The 16,236-nt window shown below is 48.3% G+C and overlaps 1 protein-coding gene across 1 annotated transcript; it reads left to right on the top strand.

Moving 5' to 3' along the window:
• The first annotated feature begins 2,512 nt into the window (after positions 1-2,512).
• On the top strand, positions 2,513-8,149 carry LOC135811886 (uncharacterized). Its single transcript, XM_065325129.1, has 2 exons — positions 2,513-5,532; positions 6,486-8,149. The coding sequence occupies exons 1-2, from the start codon at positions 2,572-2,574 to the stop codon at positions 7,302-7,304; spliced, it is 3,780 nt and encodes a 1,259-aa protein (XP_065181201.1). The 5' UTR covers positions 2,513-2,571; the 3' UTR covers positions 7,305-8,149.
• The last annotated feature ends 8,087 nt before the right edge of the window (positions 8,150-16,236 follow it).

The raw sequence follows: 16,236 nt of genomic DNA, 5'->3' as shown, positions 1-16,236 counted from the left end.
GTGGGTTCAAGTGATGACCTCGAGCTAAAATGACAACGCGTGGATATCAACCCCCAACGGCCTAGCCCCACGTAGACCATAGACCTACAAGCCTACATGTAGGTAGCTAGCTAGGATGTGACGACTGACGGCCCGGGCCAAGACTAGCGCAGTAGCGGGCCAAGCTAGCTAGGCTTCGTAGATCTACGTGTAGTTCAGTGCACACGTGTATTAGTATCTGATAAAACCCATGCAAACAGTGTCATTTTTGTTTAGTTCGTTCATACGCCTATCTCTGCAAGGTCAGTCATTTTTGCTGTGAGCGAGACGAACGTCAGTCAGTCGTTGTTGTCGTTATCGGGTGTTCAGTAGTTCACTTTTTCAGTTGCTGTATCTTGCAGACGCTTGCTGTCCAGATGAACAAAATTACCGGTGATCATTCTTGCAAGAAGAACTGAGTGCAGTGTATTTCCAGTCAGTTCAAGAATCACTTTAGCAGTTTCGGCTGTGATCATCGATTCGAATTGACTCTGCGTTTCCTGTTGCCTCGGATATATGATGGCGGTCATGGAAGAAATCAGATCCAGGCTTGCATTCCCCTCAGTCTCCATTCAAACGTCGGCTATTGGTCGTCTAGAAAGTCTTATCAGCGACACAGCTGCGATTGATTCAGCGTCGCAACTCACACCGGAACTGCAGCTTCTCCTGGACAGCTGTGGGCACGAGGATGTGGCTGTTGTGTCAGACTGCTGCGATGTACTGCTGCGACGTGTGCGCTGCGGCCAATGGTCAGCACAGATTGTTACACAGCGGCTGCTTAGTAGTCTCTCCTCTGCCAGATGTACATGGATCATCACTGGCAGCATTTTGAGTCTGTTGGTGGAGTCTAAGGAAAACAATTTCTGGTCGGCACTCAACAGCTCATCCAAGTCCAACAGCGGCCATGGCTCACATCCACTGGTGTCCGCATTCAGGTACTCCCCAAGTGCCAGAGTGGCGGTGGTACATGCACTGCGTCACCTTCTCTCCATGGTACACAGCAGTGCGGCTACTACCCACACGCAGCAGCAAAGACTGTGGAGCATTGCCGAGCCCGTCGTCCACTTCATTCTCTATGACAACGTGGGTTTTGAGTATCGTGAGAGGCTGGTGGAGATTCTGGTCGAGAGCGCTCTTGAGTCCATGCAAGCCGACATGGACTACGTGGTACCGAGTGAAAAGAGTGTAAATGGCGTTCCGTCGCATGAGAACGGTAAGCAGCAGCAGCAGCGTGAAGGAAGCAGCTATGTGTGTTACGTTGTCAAACTGCTCATTGACTGGCTGTGTAGTAGGAATATGTCAAGGTTTGAATCCAGTATGAGCGCTCTGCAATGCTATCGCAGAGTCAGGAAGCTAGTGTGGTTGTCAGTCTTCGCCACCGCAATTGAGGAGTCGTATAAGTTATCCATGTACCACATTGCTGCGGCATGGCTTTTGGACATGGCGGCGGCTAACAATCAACCTCTTGACGTCATGCTGAAGGAGATCGAGTCCATTGATGCATCTGCAACCACTGCCGTTGTGTTTGTTCCAAGTTTGTACGTGGTATTGGCACACCAGCCAACTCTCTTCGCCACCATCGTTCTAAATCTACTATTGAAGTTTCTACCGTTCATGAGCAGTGCCGCCGATCAGTCGCTGGGTGCTTTGCCCTTGTACTGTACTAATATTACTACTACTACTATTACATCATCTACTCCATCGTCATCCGCAGCTGCGTTGCTTTTGGAGTGTCAAACTGCTATACAAAATAGCCTGGTGTTGGCTGGTGGCAGTCATAGCAATACTACTGCAGGTGGTGGCGCTGCTCATAGCCTGAATGGCGCAGACACCACCGCTGCAGAGTCAGTTCAAGTCCCGTTCGTCAGCTCACTGGCACAGTATATCCGCTCTGCAGCCCGCCTGCCGCTCCTGTTTCAACGCGAACCCGAGCTGTGTAAGCTATGGCTTGATCATACGAAGTCAGAGTTAAAGAAGATTAATCCGCAGGCTGCTCTGGACACGCCGTCCCTGTACAAGTTTTCCATGGTAGCAATGGTGGTCAGCTCCGTCCTGGTGTCTGGGTGGTCGTGCAGAGAGCTACGCTTAGCGTCCGTGTTGGCTATGCAGAGCCTGGCAGTGGCGTGCCCTCCGCTGTCACATGACCTGCTGAAGATGCTGTTACACTGTTTCAACGTCAGCACTATGGAAGCGGACGTGCAGCTAGCTATTCTACACGCTCTGCCTGAGATGGTCACACACAACGTCATGCTATCACCAGTGGTTGCCACCATAACAGGGCTGATGGCACAAGCATCACTACAGCCGCTGTCGCTGCGTCTCGTGTGCAAAATTTGGCAGAAGATGGATCGTCTCTTTCCGCAGTTGCTGAAGGTTCTGACGGTGTGCGCCGAACACATGACGTCATCGTCGGAGATGCTGATGTCATGCTCTGCAACAGTTCTTGACATCGCTCAGACGCGGTCATCTCAACACGCTAGTGACGTAATGCCCATCATCCGTAGATTGCTTTCGGCACCAGTGAGATTGGATGTGCGTGGAGAGGTGATCGCAATGGCCACTCGCAGTCTTCACTTGATGATATTGAACGAGGTGGTCGAGTTCAAAGCGGTGTGGACTACATTGGGTCAAGAGCTCAGCATGCAAACCAGGGAGCTGGCACAAGCTGCCGTTTGCAGACTGATGGGGTCCATGGCTGAGTTGCAAGGAGAACAGTTGCCAAGTCGCCAAGACGAGGCACTGTATCATGAGCTCATTTCCAGTTTATTCAGGATGATCTTCTCACAGCCTGCGAGCAGCACCACCGTCATCTCAGCAGCGTACGAGGCGCTGTCCTGCTTTCCCGTGGAGTGTTTCCAAGCGTCAATGCTGCCCCCTGCACACATCCAAGCCTTACTGGACACTGGGCTACTGAAACCTGCCAGCAGCCAAGACGCGGCCGCCGCACATGATTCCACCGTGTCCTCTACACAAGCCCGCAGCAATGGCAGTGGTTGCAAGACGGCATCGAATGGAGCAGCTTCTCCATGGCCTGCTCCTCCGTCACAGGATCAGTTCGGTGCTCAGCCCATTCCAGCCGATGCACTCTCAGCGCTAATGGTCTGCAACGTTGGAGCTACAGACGGTCACGCTAAGTTCCTTGCTCACTTGCTGCAACATGAACTGAAGACACAGTCACGTGGTCCAGCCTCCAATGATCGCTGCCGTCCTACCAACAACAACAACATCAGTACCGTGAAATGTGTTGATGCTCGACTAGTGCGTGTTCTCGGCAACGTGCCGAAATCATTGCTGAAGCTGTACGAATCCTGCAAGTCACCGGCATCGCTACCAAGCCTGGCAGCTGGTTTGCTGTCCTGTCATCAGCCTAGTTCTATAGCGAGTAAGGCCAGTCGTAACGCGACCACCGACCGTCACCTCATCCTGCTGCAGAATCTCCTCTCTCAGATTGCACCGCCTGCTCCCAATGCTGGTACTATGGATATCCTGGGTCTGGCTGAGAAATGGTGTGCATTCCTGCGTCGTCTCTTTGCACACCTGATCCAGGTGAACCACACTGACGAGGAGAGCCTCGTCAACAAGCTTCAGGCATTTTCTGGGGCACGTGACAAGATATTTGATGTGTTACAGAAGGGGTCCAGGCTGGGTACGAACAGTCTCTTCAACAGCACCCTGGCACTGACCCAGTTGTACCGCGTGACTTGTGATTTCTGTAACACTGATCTTCCAGTATCAATCTATCCACGCCTCCGGAGCTGGAAAGCCAAGATGATAGCGACGATGATGAACATGGCGTCGGACAAGGTGATGTGTGCTGGAGGTGTCTTTGCCAACGAGCAGATCTTCAGCTGGGGAACACAGGGACAGGTGAGCAAAGGCAAACACGGTGCCCTCTGCCTGAGTGCACTGTTTCTTGGTGTGACCTCTCTATGCCATACACTGGTGGGAAGAGACTGGCCAGTACTGAAGATGATCACTGATACGCTGTCACAACACTGTGCTAAACTACCTGGCGCTGGCACACACCAAATGATAGCCGCCCTTGACTACGGTGATAATCGTCTCTTGCACCTGGTCCTGCCCTTCTCTATGGGTACACTCTTCTCGGCTATGGTCACAACGCGCGTTTGGGTCGTGGAAGGAGTGCGCGGTATGAAGTTGTTCGAGGAAGCTCGGGAGCAGTATTTATCAGCATTCGCTGCACACAGGGATGGCGCTACGCTTGTTGCCGGCCAAGTTGTCACCGATCTCTTGAAGAACACTCAAAACAAAGAGTTGACGTTCGACAAGGGTCTCACCATCTGCTCCATGCTGTTATCACGTGCCGAAGGTCTTTTCGACGCGGAAAAGTCGAAGACTGAATTGTCAAGATTCGCCAAGGAGGCTTCCCTGTACTCCTGGTCAGTGTGCTACGCATACCTGGTATCGCATGCACTGGACAAGCTCACTGAGAGAGACCAGATGCTGGCCAATACTCTGCTGGTAGCTGATAGTGGTGCCATTACTTCGCCACTGGTGTCCAAGTCACGCATGCTGTGTTTGATGGCACTGTCCTTGCTTGGAGAGAAGACGTCACAGTCCGTGCTATCCAATACATATGACCAGCTGAAAGACACTCTACGTAGTGCTGGTAATCTCTCTGCTGGCAGCGGTCTCCTGCAATCTTGGGAATGTCAAGTTGCCAGTATGCAAGTATTACTTGGAGAGAATCATCTCATGTGGCGAGAAGAGAAAAAACTGCACATCAAAGCATGCCCGGTACCTGCATATGATCTGGTGAAGGGCTTGGACACGGCGAGACACAGCGCCGACACATCTTTCTCATCCATCGCGGTGCAAGCTGTTGGTGAAGTATGGTATCAGCTATACGAAGAGAACTCACTACAGGCCTTGCACAATCCTGATGAAGAGTCCATGGCGGTTCGGTCGAAGTCGAACGTCCAATCTGTTCTGCAACAAATTGTTGCTCAGCTTTCAGCCCTCACAAGTCAAGTAACCATTCCTACTCGTACAGGTGATGGCGTTGTCAACACAATGCTGTGGCCGTGTATTCATACACTGCTACGATCGCTGTGCCAAGCCGTGGAAATCCCACCCACATTCGAATGGTCATCGGTCATGATCAAACTGCTAAGAATGTCGTCCGCTCCTGGAGATGTTCATAGCGAGTGCCTGACAATACTGTTGAAGAGCTACGCTAAAGAATACGACAGCACCATGCTGGTCAACCTGATCACCGACGGAACGTTTCTCAAGTTTTCTCTGGATAATCAGAAGCTTCTCCTGTCCAGGCTATACAGCGGGAAGTTACCGAGTGTAGAATTAAAGTGCCTGTGTGCATCGCTCGGAGAGTTATTTGCTGACAGGGAGAAACACCAGTGTGCGGCCTTCCTGCCCGAGGCCATCGCGAACGTCTGGAGCTCGTGTCGCGATCACACCGACCACGGCGAGATCGTCTGGGAAGATCTTCTCTGTCCTGTGGTGACGCAATGGATCAACTCTAACGAGAGCAAGGTTAGTGCTGTGAAGTTTGTGTATTGTTGCATGTCAGTTGTGAATGATTAGGTTACATGAAGGTTAACACTCCGGTGTTAAATAGACTACTACTAGTACAAGTAGTTCTGTATTACAATGATGTTATTAATTTGTGTTGTATTACGCATACTCTTAGTCTTACTTTGTAGCTGATTGCAGGAGTGTGTAACAGTTAGCCAAACTCTCCGCCTAGTTCTAGTTCCCTAGCTTCTGTAAGGATTCTCAATTTCTCATCACAAACCCCATTCTAGCTTCGAAGGGAATTCTATTCCAGTGCATTATTTTGTTCTCAAACAAATTCGTTGTAGTATTTGCAGTAGTCATGCGCTCTATTATTTGTTTGTCTCGTACGTGACTTTCCTTTCTCTCCTTCTCAAGGCTGCCGGATGGGACAGAGCATGTAGTGGCAGTTGAGTAACACAGTAAACAAACAAACGAGTTGTAGATTTTTTAAAGAGAGAGAGAGAGAGATAGAGAGAGAGAGAGAGAGAGAGAGAGAGAGAGAGAGAGAGAATATTTACAACGGCTTGGAATGTGGAAATTGGGTGTGCACCACCACTGGTTGTTACTTTGATTGTCACAGCACAAATCACTCCACTAACGTCACTGCAGCCGTCACATACATGTACGTGATGTGTTGCTAGACCTAGTCATTAGATGCTCATGCATAATTTCTGCAAGTGTCTCCTCTCCCATACACCGACGGCTGTATGCACAAGCTCTCCATTATGGGGGGGGGGGGGGGCAATAGATGATGTTTGGACAACTAATGACGTAATACGTCTCTTCTGGCTACGTGCACACGCGCATGTGTGTGTGTGTGTGTGTGTGTGTGTGTGTGTGTATGTGTGTGTGTGTGTGTGTGTGTGTTTGTGTGTTTGTGTGTGTGTGTGTGTGTGTATGTGTGGGTGTGTTCTCTATGCAATTCTCAGGTTCTCTCTGATCTGATCTACTTGTCACCAAGCCTGATGAGGGCATACAGCCAGGAGGCCGCCAGGAAAGCCAATCATCACCAGTCTGAGGTGTTGACGTTGCGCATGTTTGCGTTCAGAATGCTTGAAGCCATGCACTCAGACAATGGCGTTGGACCGTTGCTCATGGCGGTGGAAACTGTAGTGGATAACTGCCCGGATGATCAAATAGTGGACATGATCATGTTGCTAAGCAGCCTAGCGTGTCACAGGCAAACATCCGCATTCTCTACTTCGCTACTGCAAGTGTTGGAACGCTTGAGCTCTTCAAAGCGATCGACAACACATTTGATTGCTGATATGATCATCTCCTGCTGCTCATCTCTCCTTCAAGCTGTCAACAGCGGTGTCACTATCACCGCCACCCTCACCTCTAGCGGCAGTAGCAGCAGTGGCAAGACTTCATCACCAGCATCTAATCTGCACCCTGACCACCCTGACCACCAGCAGCAGCAGCCCCCTCTGGATAGCTTACTCCACAACATGTTACTAGCGTCCGGTGGTGACAAGCAATTTCTTCTATCCGCATCTAGACTAGACCAGCATGCCACAAGGTTCTGGCTCGCCGATTGGTTTATGCGCACTGGCTGTGAATGTCTGCCCAGTTCACTGACATCACTGGCTGCTGTTCCGGCCATGTCTGTGTTTCTGAAGGCGCTTGGCCATGTGCTCGGTGCACTGGAGACAGCGGTTAGCGAGCTCAACCGTGATGCTATTTGTCTTTCCAGTCTCCGTGATTGTCGCAGAGTACTTGCTGCAAACATGCCGTCCAATGCTTGAACTATTTGTTTTTACACGCCTGAGCGGAGCGAAAGAGTGCAAAAAACGTATTTTTTACTCACAGATATTTTCATGTGTTTGCTCTTGTTATACGCAACTCCGTTGAACCTGCCATCGTGGTCTTTGTTTTTCCTCGTGGTAGTTGAAGTTGCCCACCCACCCACCCTGGTGTTATGGGGGTCTTCCGCTGTTCTTCTTGATATTCTATGCCGATGTGTGTGGCTTATGATTATGACATACACCGGTTATTACATACAATTTCTTGTTGTCTCTATTCTTGGGTCTGACTGGCAGCGGGGCAGGAATTAATAAATTAGAAAGGTTTTTTTGGCCGAAAGGCGTGTTTTTCCTCTAGCCCGGTTGAGCGGTCGCGGCTAGGAATGTAGGGAGTCATTGTTTTCAGGCGCTCCCCTGCTGCCCAGTCACCCATGCCGTTTTCACTTGATTTTGCGATCTTTTCTGAGTTTTCTCCCGCTTGCTGGCGGTTCGTTGATTGATGATTTAGATGTTTTGGGCTATTTATCTATTATGTGGCTGCGAGTGTGGTTTTTGCTTCTACTCATTTCTGGAAAACCACTACGGTGGTGAGTGTGATTGCTCTGGTAGACCACTACCCCACGTACTGAACAGTTGCTTTGTGAGTGAAAAAGACAGATTCTCAATATCACCAGTATGAAGAAAGAAGATGAGCGACAGAAAGCTGCCAGCATGCCCATACATATTTAATAATCAAGAGATTATATTCACGAAGCACAGATATAGACCTGCGGATTGTTCTGCTATTACCAGTCAGTCATCACTTTGTCATAATAGTATTTTGATTAGGCCATGGTAAAACAAATAAAGTTGATTCTCAGGTCATGAGCCTGTGAAAATCGGTGCGAGCGAGCGATTTTATATTTTATTTCCCACAATTTTTTTATTTCCAAAGATAGGGTCACACCAAGAGTCCATAAACTGTTTATGCACTCTTGGTCACACATATGTACATGGTCATAATTATTCAGGCCAGGGAGTTGAAAAATACCGGTACTAGTATTCTCCTCGATTCATTCCTTTCGGATTGACCGTTTTCATGCGCGCATTTGCATAGAATTAAAAAAAACTCGTCGGTACGCCGCCAAAAATCGGTGCCCGCGTACTTGAGAAATCAAAGATAATTTTTACCATGGCCTTAGCAACGGTTGTTAGCACCCGCTAGGTGTATGTTCGCTCATTTTCAAAATTTTATCATTTCTTCCTTACAAATCACGTGATTGTACCTTTCAGTGACTGTCACTAAGTTGTTGCTCCTTGGTTGTTCTATAAAAGTTCATTCGTGTTGCATTGTTCATTAACCCATTACTGGCATTAGCTTAACGGTACAACAACGATTCCTTGAGTAGGCTGAGGAAGATTGTGCCTGAAGAGCACCACTTATATTATACTGCTCTCCAGGCACAAACATCACCAGGGATACAAACTTCAAGAGACGCTCCGTTGACTGACTCAACTGATGAGGGGTGAATTCCCCGAAACACTGTGTATTGAGCGGGGAGTGGTGCTTTCTTGCAGCCTGCAGGTTTGCCGAGTGGACGGTTCGATGGACTTCTTCCTACTAGTACTATCGCCGAAGTCGCACCAACCTCTTTTTCACATTTTTACCGGTATTTATTCATATTTCAATAGGGCAGTCCCCACCGACTCAAGGTCTTCTTACGGGGTACCCTAAGAATGAAAGTAATGCAGGGCGAAATAGGGATGATGCAGCAGTGCGGATATCAGATGGAGCGCTATTCCATCTGTCTGCAGCCAAATAAGCAAGAGAAAACAGACGGTAGCGTGAATGGTTACTGCCAAGAGGACATAACCCCCACCCCCTGGGGTTATGTCCTCTTGTTACTACGAAGCAGGGATTGGCCAAATGCTAGCAACGACTTGGCAACAGGCACGTGTCTTGATGCCATGTTTGGGGTTCGCAGCTCAGGATTCAGTTTTGACTTTTCTCATACTTCAGTACTCTCCGGCGCACTCAGAAGAACTACGATGGAAGAGCGCAGAAGAAGCTATCTCCTCACTCGTTAAAACAAAATGCCGTCACGATTTATTGAAAGAAGTGGTATAGTTGGTGGTAAGAGTGTTCAAAACCATTTGAACTTCAACCTGTTCGTCTTGTTGTTGACATGCTCTCTTTCCATCGTCTTTAGCTTTTGTTTGTTGTGAGCTGTTTTGGCTTTCTCCTATACCTCAGAGGCTCTGGGGGATGCCAAGTGATGTTTTTGAGAGGCTGGTGATGGCTGTGAGCGAGAGTTTTGCCGATCCGCGTCGTCCTCGCTATAGCGATGAAAATACTAGTTACTGCGCACCTGGCAGACATCACAACCCGTCGGAGCGTCCAGGAGCAAAGGAATCTTGGGTTTTCACTGGAACCTAGTTCCTCCAGCATCGTGTAGCCCGCCGTCGGTGAATGGCCCTCCAGAAAGGTTGAACCTGGTCTTCTGCAGCATCTCGCAGTCCTGCGAGGCACACCGTGTACGCCTGCTATGTATTGTACAAATCAGGGAGTAGTAAAATACAGGGAGGTGACACGCCACTAATCGTGATTTTTGATGGGTACCTCGCGCTTGTTTTTTTTTCTTTCGCAAAAAAAGATGATCTGCTGAATCAATGTGGAAGAGAAAAAGACATATGGATACGAGTTAAGAGTAACTCTCCATCACTGTAACATGATACTATATACAGTCAGAAAGTGCAATAACTAGGCACAAAACTGACAGAGTACTGAAACATTCGACGTCCTGACACCTAGCTTTAACACATCTCCGTAGCACTAACCGACAGCCTTCCAACTTGGAAGGTTCAAGGTTATGGAAAAGACCAAAGAGGGGAAGGCAAGCGCAACGAAAACGAGCAAAAGCCACAGTCCCAACGGAACAAAGAATGTCGATTGTTACTGGACGATGACGAGACCAGTACGATATTTGACAAAGCGGTCTAACTACAATTCGAAGCAGCAAAGCAGCACACCACCCAACTTGGGTGGGTCATAAATATCAAAGATAAGTAAAGAAAGGGAAGCTTTGCGAAAACGAATTGTACAAGCATGTTACAGTGATGGAGAGTTACTCTTAACTCGTATCCATATGTCTTTTTCTCTTCCACATTTATTTATGGCTCAACATCCGAGTTTCAAATTGCTGAATCAATCTTGAGTATTTGTCGAAGAACTAATTCCGAGAAAAGCTCTATCCATCCTATGGAACAGCATTTGTTTTGCTCTTGTGATACATCTGTGTCATCATCATATGGAAAGGTATCACCTTTCCGAAATTCGTCCCGATCGACGGCATGGAGCAATAGAACGAAGGTGATTTCCTTGAGAACAATACGTGTACGATTGGAGATGAAAAGCGAGTGCACCGATTTCGAAGTCGAAAAAATCTCTAGGACACCACACGATCGGCACTAATTTCTCCTCAGTTGTGATCAACCAGTACTTCTCTACCTTCTTTGTGATGATGAGCATTTCATATTATGGTATGCTAGAGATTCGGGTGTTCACTTTTCGGAATAAAATGTTCCTAAGTATGTCAAGGATTGAAATGCGGGCTACGTCGTCGTAAACAGCTTGTATCGACACAGGAAAAATCTACGGCACGCAGGGATATCTCCCAAAGTGATACCACTCTTGCTGGACTTCTATCCTGACATAGTGGTAGTTTGGTCGAGTACCAAACTTTGTAAAGGCAAACAATTGTTGGAAATTCTCAGCGCTGAATTTCTACGGGCTGCAGTAGGAGTCTCTTTGGCGGTAGGTATTTTACTACTCCCTGATCGAGAGAATCCTGATCCGCGCGCGTGTCACACACTTCGGTACGCATAGTACCCCAATCTCACCCGCCGGGTGAAAACGGTGCTGAGGCAATCGTCAAACTGGCCGTACATGCTCGTGTCACCTCCCTGTATTTTACTACTCCCTGGTACAAATATAACTCATGCAGTAGTGGACTCTACAGTGATAGGTCTCAGCCTGTATGCTGCAAAAGACACAGGAAATGTGACTGGTGTCTGTACACTGGACGCCAACACCCCAGTCTTCTCCTGCACGATATTGACGCCATCTTGTTTTATCACGCATACGGTCCACTACCCTACCGGTATCACCTTTTGCAGGTAGATCTACCCTTCTGGCGCCATTACATGGCCTTGCCTAGCGCCTGAATCGGCCTGATCCTTCACTGGGCTCACTGTTTCCGAACACAGTATCCTCCACCTTGTTTCATGCTGTCAATCTAACAATATGTGTGAACTATACCAAGGTTTATCTAATACTAGTTTTTGAACTAGTATTGGGTTATATAATACCAATCCCTGACACTGCATTACAAGCGGTGAATTCAAGTACTGCTTTGAGCCGAAGTCTGACTTTGGGGCTCATAATATGGCCGAATTTGGACATTCTCTTAGCCGATCGCAAAGCCGATTAGGTGAAAAAATCGGGCCGATTTGGGAAATGCCTTCTCGGTGCACACATTTCTTTAGCCTGCTCAAGTTAGTTAGTTGAACTAATGAGGGGTGAGTTCTAGAAGACACTGTGTATCGATCAGGGAGTCCGGAGTGGTGCTTTCTTGCAGGTTTGCTAAGTGGAAGGCTGGATGGACTTCTGGAGTGCTCTCAGGGGTGGCTGTCGTCAGTCAGTCAAGTGTCAAGTCGGCAGGAAAATTCGCGAGCTCCCATGTAGGGAGCGACACGCAATTCTTCAAAATATTGTCTGTCCTTATACCCGCTCAGGATGGAAACACTCCTTCGCAGAACCCAACTATTTCCACAAAGGATGCAAATCATACTTCGAAGTACAAGACACATTAGCGGACCAGTCTAAAGCAATTTCATTAAAGGTCAGCTACAGCTAGCATGGCTGCAGCTGCAAGCCAAGTGTCGCTACTACCAGCATCAGGAAACAGCACCAGTGTGACTTTGCTATTGCCTCAGTGTGTGGGTGCATAGCAAACCACGCATGTCGTACGCAGGTGTGACTTTTTCTTCGCCACCAGTTGTCACCCCGCCCCCATTAGCCAATCCAGTCAGTTTCACTGGCTACATCACCTTGCTGTGAGTAAGATCGCTTGAAATGTGCTTGTATTCATACAAAAACTGGATCCAAGTGGATCCAGTTTTTGAATTTTTCAAATTAATTGTTGCTATGCTGTGACGTAGCACTTTCAAGCCCTATTATAAGCGACTAATAGTGGTCTCCGTGGAAACTGATGTCAGAGATGATCTGTGCTACACTCTACAACCAAGAGTATAACCCCCCCCCCCCCCCAGGGGGTTATACACTCTTACTACAACTACAAGTACAACTTTAGTATAATAATATAACCCAATACACGTTCAGAACTAGTGTTAGATAAACCTTGTTATAGTTCACGCATATTGTTAGATTGACAGCATGAAACAAGGTGGAGGACACAGTCACTGTGTTCGGAAACAGTGACCTTCCTACAACCTTCCGCGGTTGGCAGAGCCCCGGTCCCACCGCGGAAGGTTGCAGTAAGGTCACTGTTTTCGAACACAGTGTCCTCCACCTTGTTTCATGCTGTCAATCTAACAATTGCGTCATGTACAACCTTACACCAGTTACAGGTCATCAGTGTGACATCAGTTTTCACGGAGACCGCTAGTAAGTAGAGAGGTTTTGCAGAGCGAACGTTCGCGCGAATTTTCGTTTGACGTCACGAAAAGCGAAACTTCGTGCGAACGTTCGCAGTTTTGAACGCGAAAGTTGCAGGAAACGCGAAACAAACTTTCCAAGTAATTTTCGCTCTTTGTGGACCGCTGGTCAGCCTGGTGCACGGTGAGCGACCCTCAATCTTCATGTTTGTGCTGGATCTCTACTCTTGGCTTGGTCCGCGAGTGCTAGCTTTCCGATAGTTTTAGCAGCCCGTGTTGTTTCATCTCCAGAACCATCTCCGATCTCCTGCTTGCTCGTCTTCTCACTGCTCAGAATCGGTTACATCAATGATGTCTTTTTGAATCTCAGGTGTGATGCGCAAGATTACGGCACAAGCCAACCCGGCCCGTTTGTCTGTGGGTCTCCGGCCATGGACAACGTAGTCAAAGAGCTCTCGTCTCAGGCCGTGACTCAGGGTACCTGGTGCGCGTGCCGCCACTCGCAACAAACAAATAATCGGATGGAGAACACTTCTCAAAAACAAGCGAGTGCACACGAAATTTTCTTGGAGCGAGAAACATGCAAACGTTCTCAGTAATGTTCGCTCTTTGTGGACTGTTCGTGCGCGGTGAGCCACCCTCAATCCTCATGTTTGTGCTTGATCTCTACTCTTGGCTTGGTCCGCGGGTGCTAGCTTTCCTATACTTGTGGCAGCCCGTGTTGTATCATCTCCGGAACCATCATGGCCCCGATCTCCTACCTGCTCGTCTTCTCACTGCTCAGAGCCGGTTACATCAACGATGCCTTTTTGAATTTCAGGTGTTGATGCGCCAGATTACGGCACAAGCCAACCCGTTTGTCTGTGAGTCTCCGGCCATGGACAAGGTAGTCAAAGAGCTCTCGTCTCAGGCCATGACTCAGTCAGGGTGCCGTCACTCGCAACAACAAAATAATCGGATGAAGACCACTTCTCAAACAAGCGAGTGCACGCGAAAATTCCTGGGAGCGAAAAACATGCAAAACACAAATTTCGCGCGAACGTTCGCAATAGTTTTCGCAACCCGGAACGCGAAAATCATTGCGAACGTTCGCTCTGCAAAACCTCTCTAGTAGTAGTAGACTATCGCCTCGGCATGACGGCTGGCGTGCAGCGGAGTAGAGGATCGAGGAGCGAGTAGCTGTTATGGAACACGGCTGCAACTACCGGTAACTGTTAATTCTGCGTCATCCATGCCACTACAAAATCATTGTACTGTATAAGTATACAATAGTAGTAATACTAACACTATGCCAAAGCCGCCGCGGACTGGGTTCAAGGGAGTACGCAACGAGTGCCGCTCCGGAAACAGGAACATTATCTTGGGAAGTTGAGATGCGTCGTCCATCCCACAAATTGGTGTTGTGAACAAAACCAGGGAGTCGTAAAAGCCCGGGAGAGGACACGGCACACATTCCCAGAAAACATCTTTGCCTCGCGCTGCCGGGGAACGCTGCCAGGGAACGGTGTTGCGAGGCAAGGAAATTATTATTTTCGAAAATTGTGATGTCTTCTTGAAATACTAATTGGGACATTCTCCGATTTCTCTTAGAGCACGGAGACGATTGCTCCGTCGAGTCTTCTGATCTCTATTTTCATCCTCATCTTCCAGCTGCCTCACTCATTCTCTCTCAGTTTATCGAAGTTAATTTATTCTGAGGCGATGGAAATGCAAGACAAATCCCTAATTGTACTTCACTTTTATTTGAGTTGGGGTGAACGAAATGAGATTTGTGGAAAATGACGCCACTTCCCGTGTTAGCCGCTGGTCGTATCATACAGCCCATATTCCATTGCAGGTGATGGGCCAACGTTCGTGTTGAGATCCGCTGAGTTTCCTCGTACTCGTGGAGTTGAATTTGTGGCAGAAATTGCACTGAATTGCAGTCAAATGGTTGTGAATGAAACGAGATTTGTGGAAAATGACGCCACTTCCCGTGTTAGCCGCTGGTCGTAGCATACAGCCCATATTCCATTGCAGGTGATGGGCCAACGTTCGTGTTGAGATCCGCTGAGTTTCCTCGTACTCGTGGAGTTGAATTTGTGGCAGAAATTGCACTGAATTGCAGTCAAATGGTTGTGAATGAAACGAGATTTGTGGAAAATGACGCCACTTCCCGTGTTAGCCGCTGGTCGTATCATACAGCCCATATTCCATTGCAGGTGATGGGCCAACGTTCGTGTTGAGATCCGCTGAGTTTCCTCGTACTCGTGGAGTTGAATTTGTGGCAGAAATTGCACTGAATTGCAGTCAAATGGTTGTGAATGAAACGAGATTTGTGGAAAATGACGCCACTTCCCGTGTTAGCCGCTGGTCGTAGCATACAGCCCATATTCCATTGCAGGTGATGGGCGAAAGTTCTTGTGGAGATCCGCTGAGCTTCCTCGGCGTACTCGTGGATTTATGAATTTGTGTCAGAAATTGCAGTCGAGTGGACTTCTGTGCGTGTGTTGTGAGTAAATCGCGACGGCTCCCTTCCTTCAGCATCGTCAAAACGCAACATAGAGCATTATTACGCACTCGTTCCATGATTCATGATAATGCCTGGATTCTTTTAAAAACAATCAATGTGTGTTCCCTATCTATCTACATTGTACATGGTTGCAGGTCGTTATTTATAAATCTTGATAATTTCAACACTTTTCTACTCGTATACTGAGTACGCGGTGACTTGAGCCGTTTAAGAAACGGAAGTCTTGGCGAGTGTACAAAAGGTAAACCTATCATTTGTACTTCATAACGGAATTGTGCACAAAAATGCACACACACGTTCGCGCGCACACACACAAGCACACACACAAACACTGTACAAACACACACAAAAGTACAAGCACATGTGCACATACACACGCCTCCCCCCCCCCCCCCCCCCCACACACACACACACACACTCAACTCCCCACCCCTGTACTGAGTCTGACAGACATACAATCATGTTTATCCTTCCTTCGCCACCAGTTTCGGATAATGGTGTCAACAACGAGTTGTAAAATATTGGTATTTTAGGACTCCCTGCCCTGAAGACAAGCACAGCGCCGTGGATCGAGCAGATCCGGCCGCGCCGGCCTAGCGTGCTTCACTTTCTGGCCGAGGCAAACATCGTCCGCGTGCGCGCATCCCGTGTCCTCTCCCGGGCTTTTACGACTCCCTGAACAAAACCGTTCTCAAGTAAAGGCCTTTACGTACTCCCTTGAACCCAGTCCGCGGCTTTGGCATAGTGTGAGTTTTGTTATACAATCAT

This window comes from Sycon ciliatum, chromosome 3 (genome assembly GCF_964019385.1).
Source record: "Sycon ciliatum chromosome 3, ocSycCili1.1, whole genome shotgun sequence".
Taxonomy (NCBI): Eukaryota; Metazoa; Porifera; class Calcarea; order Leucosolenida; family Sycettidae; genus Sycon; species Sycon ciliatum.
Note: the sequence above shows the minus strand (reverse complement) of the source record. Positions and strands in the feature narration are given on the sequence as shown.

Coding starts and splice junctions, on each gene's coding strand:
- LOC135811886 (XM_065325129.1), top strand. CDS start 2,572: ATGGCCACTCGCAGTCTTCACTTGATGATATTGAACGAGGTGGTCGAG. Junction 5,533..6,485: donor TCAACTCTAACGAGAGCAAG/GTTAGTGCTGTG, acceptor TGCAATTCTCAG/GTTCTCTCTGATCTGATCTA.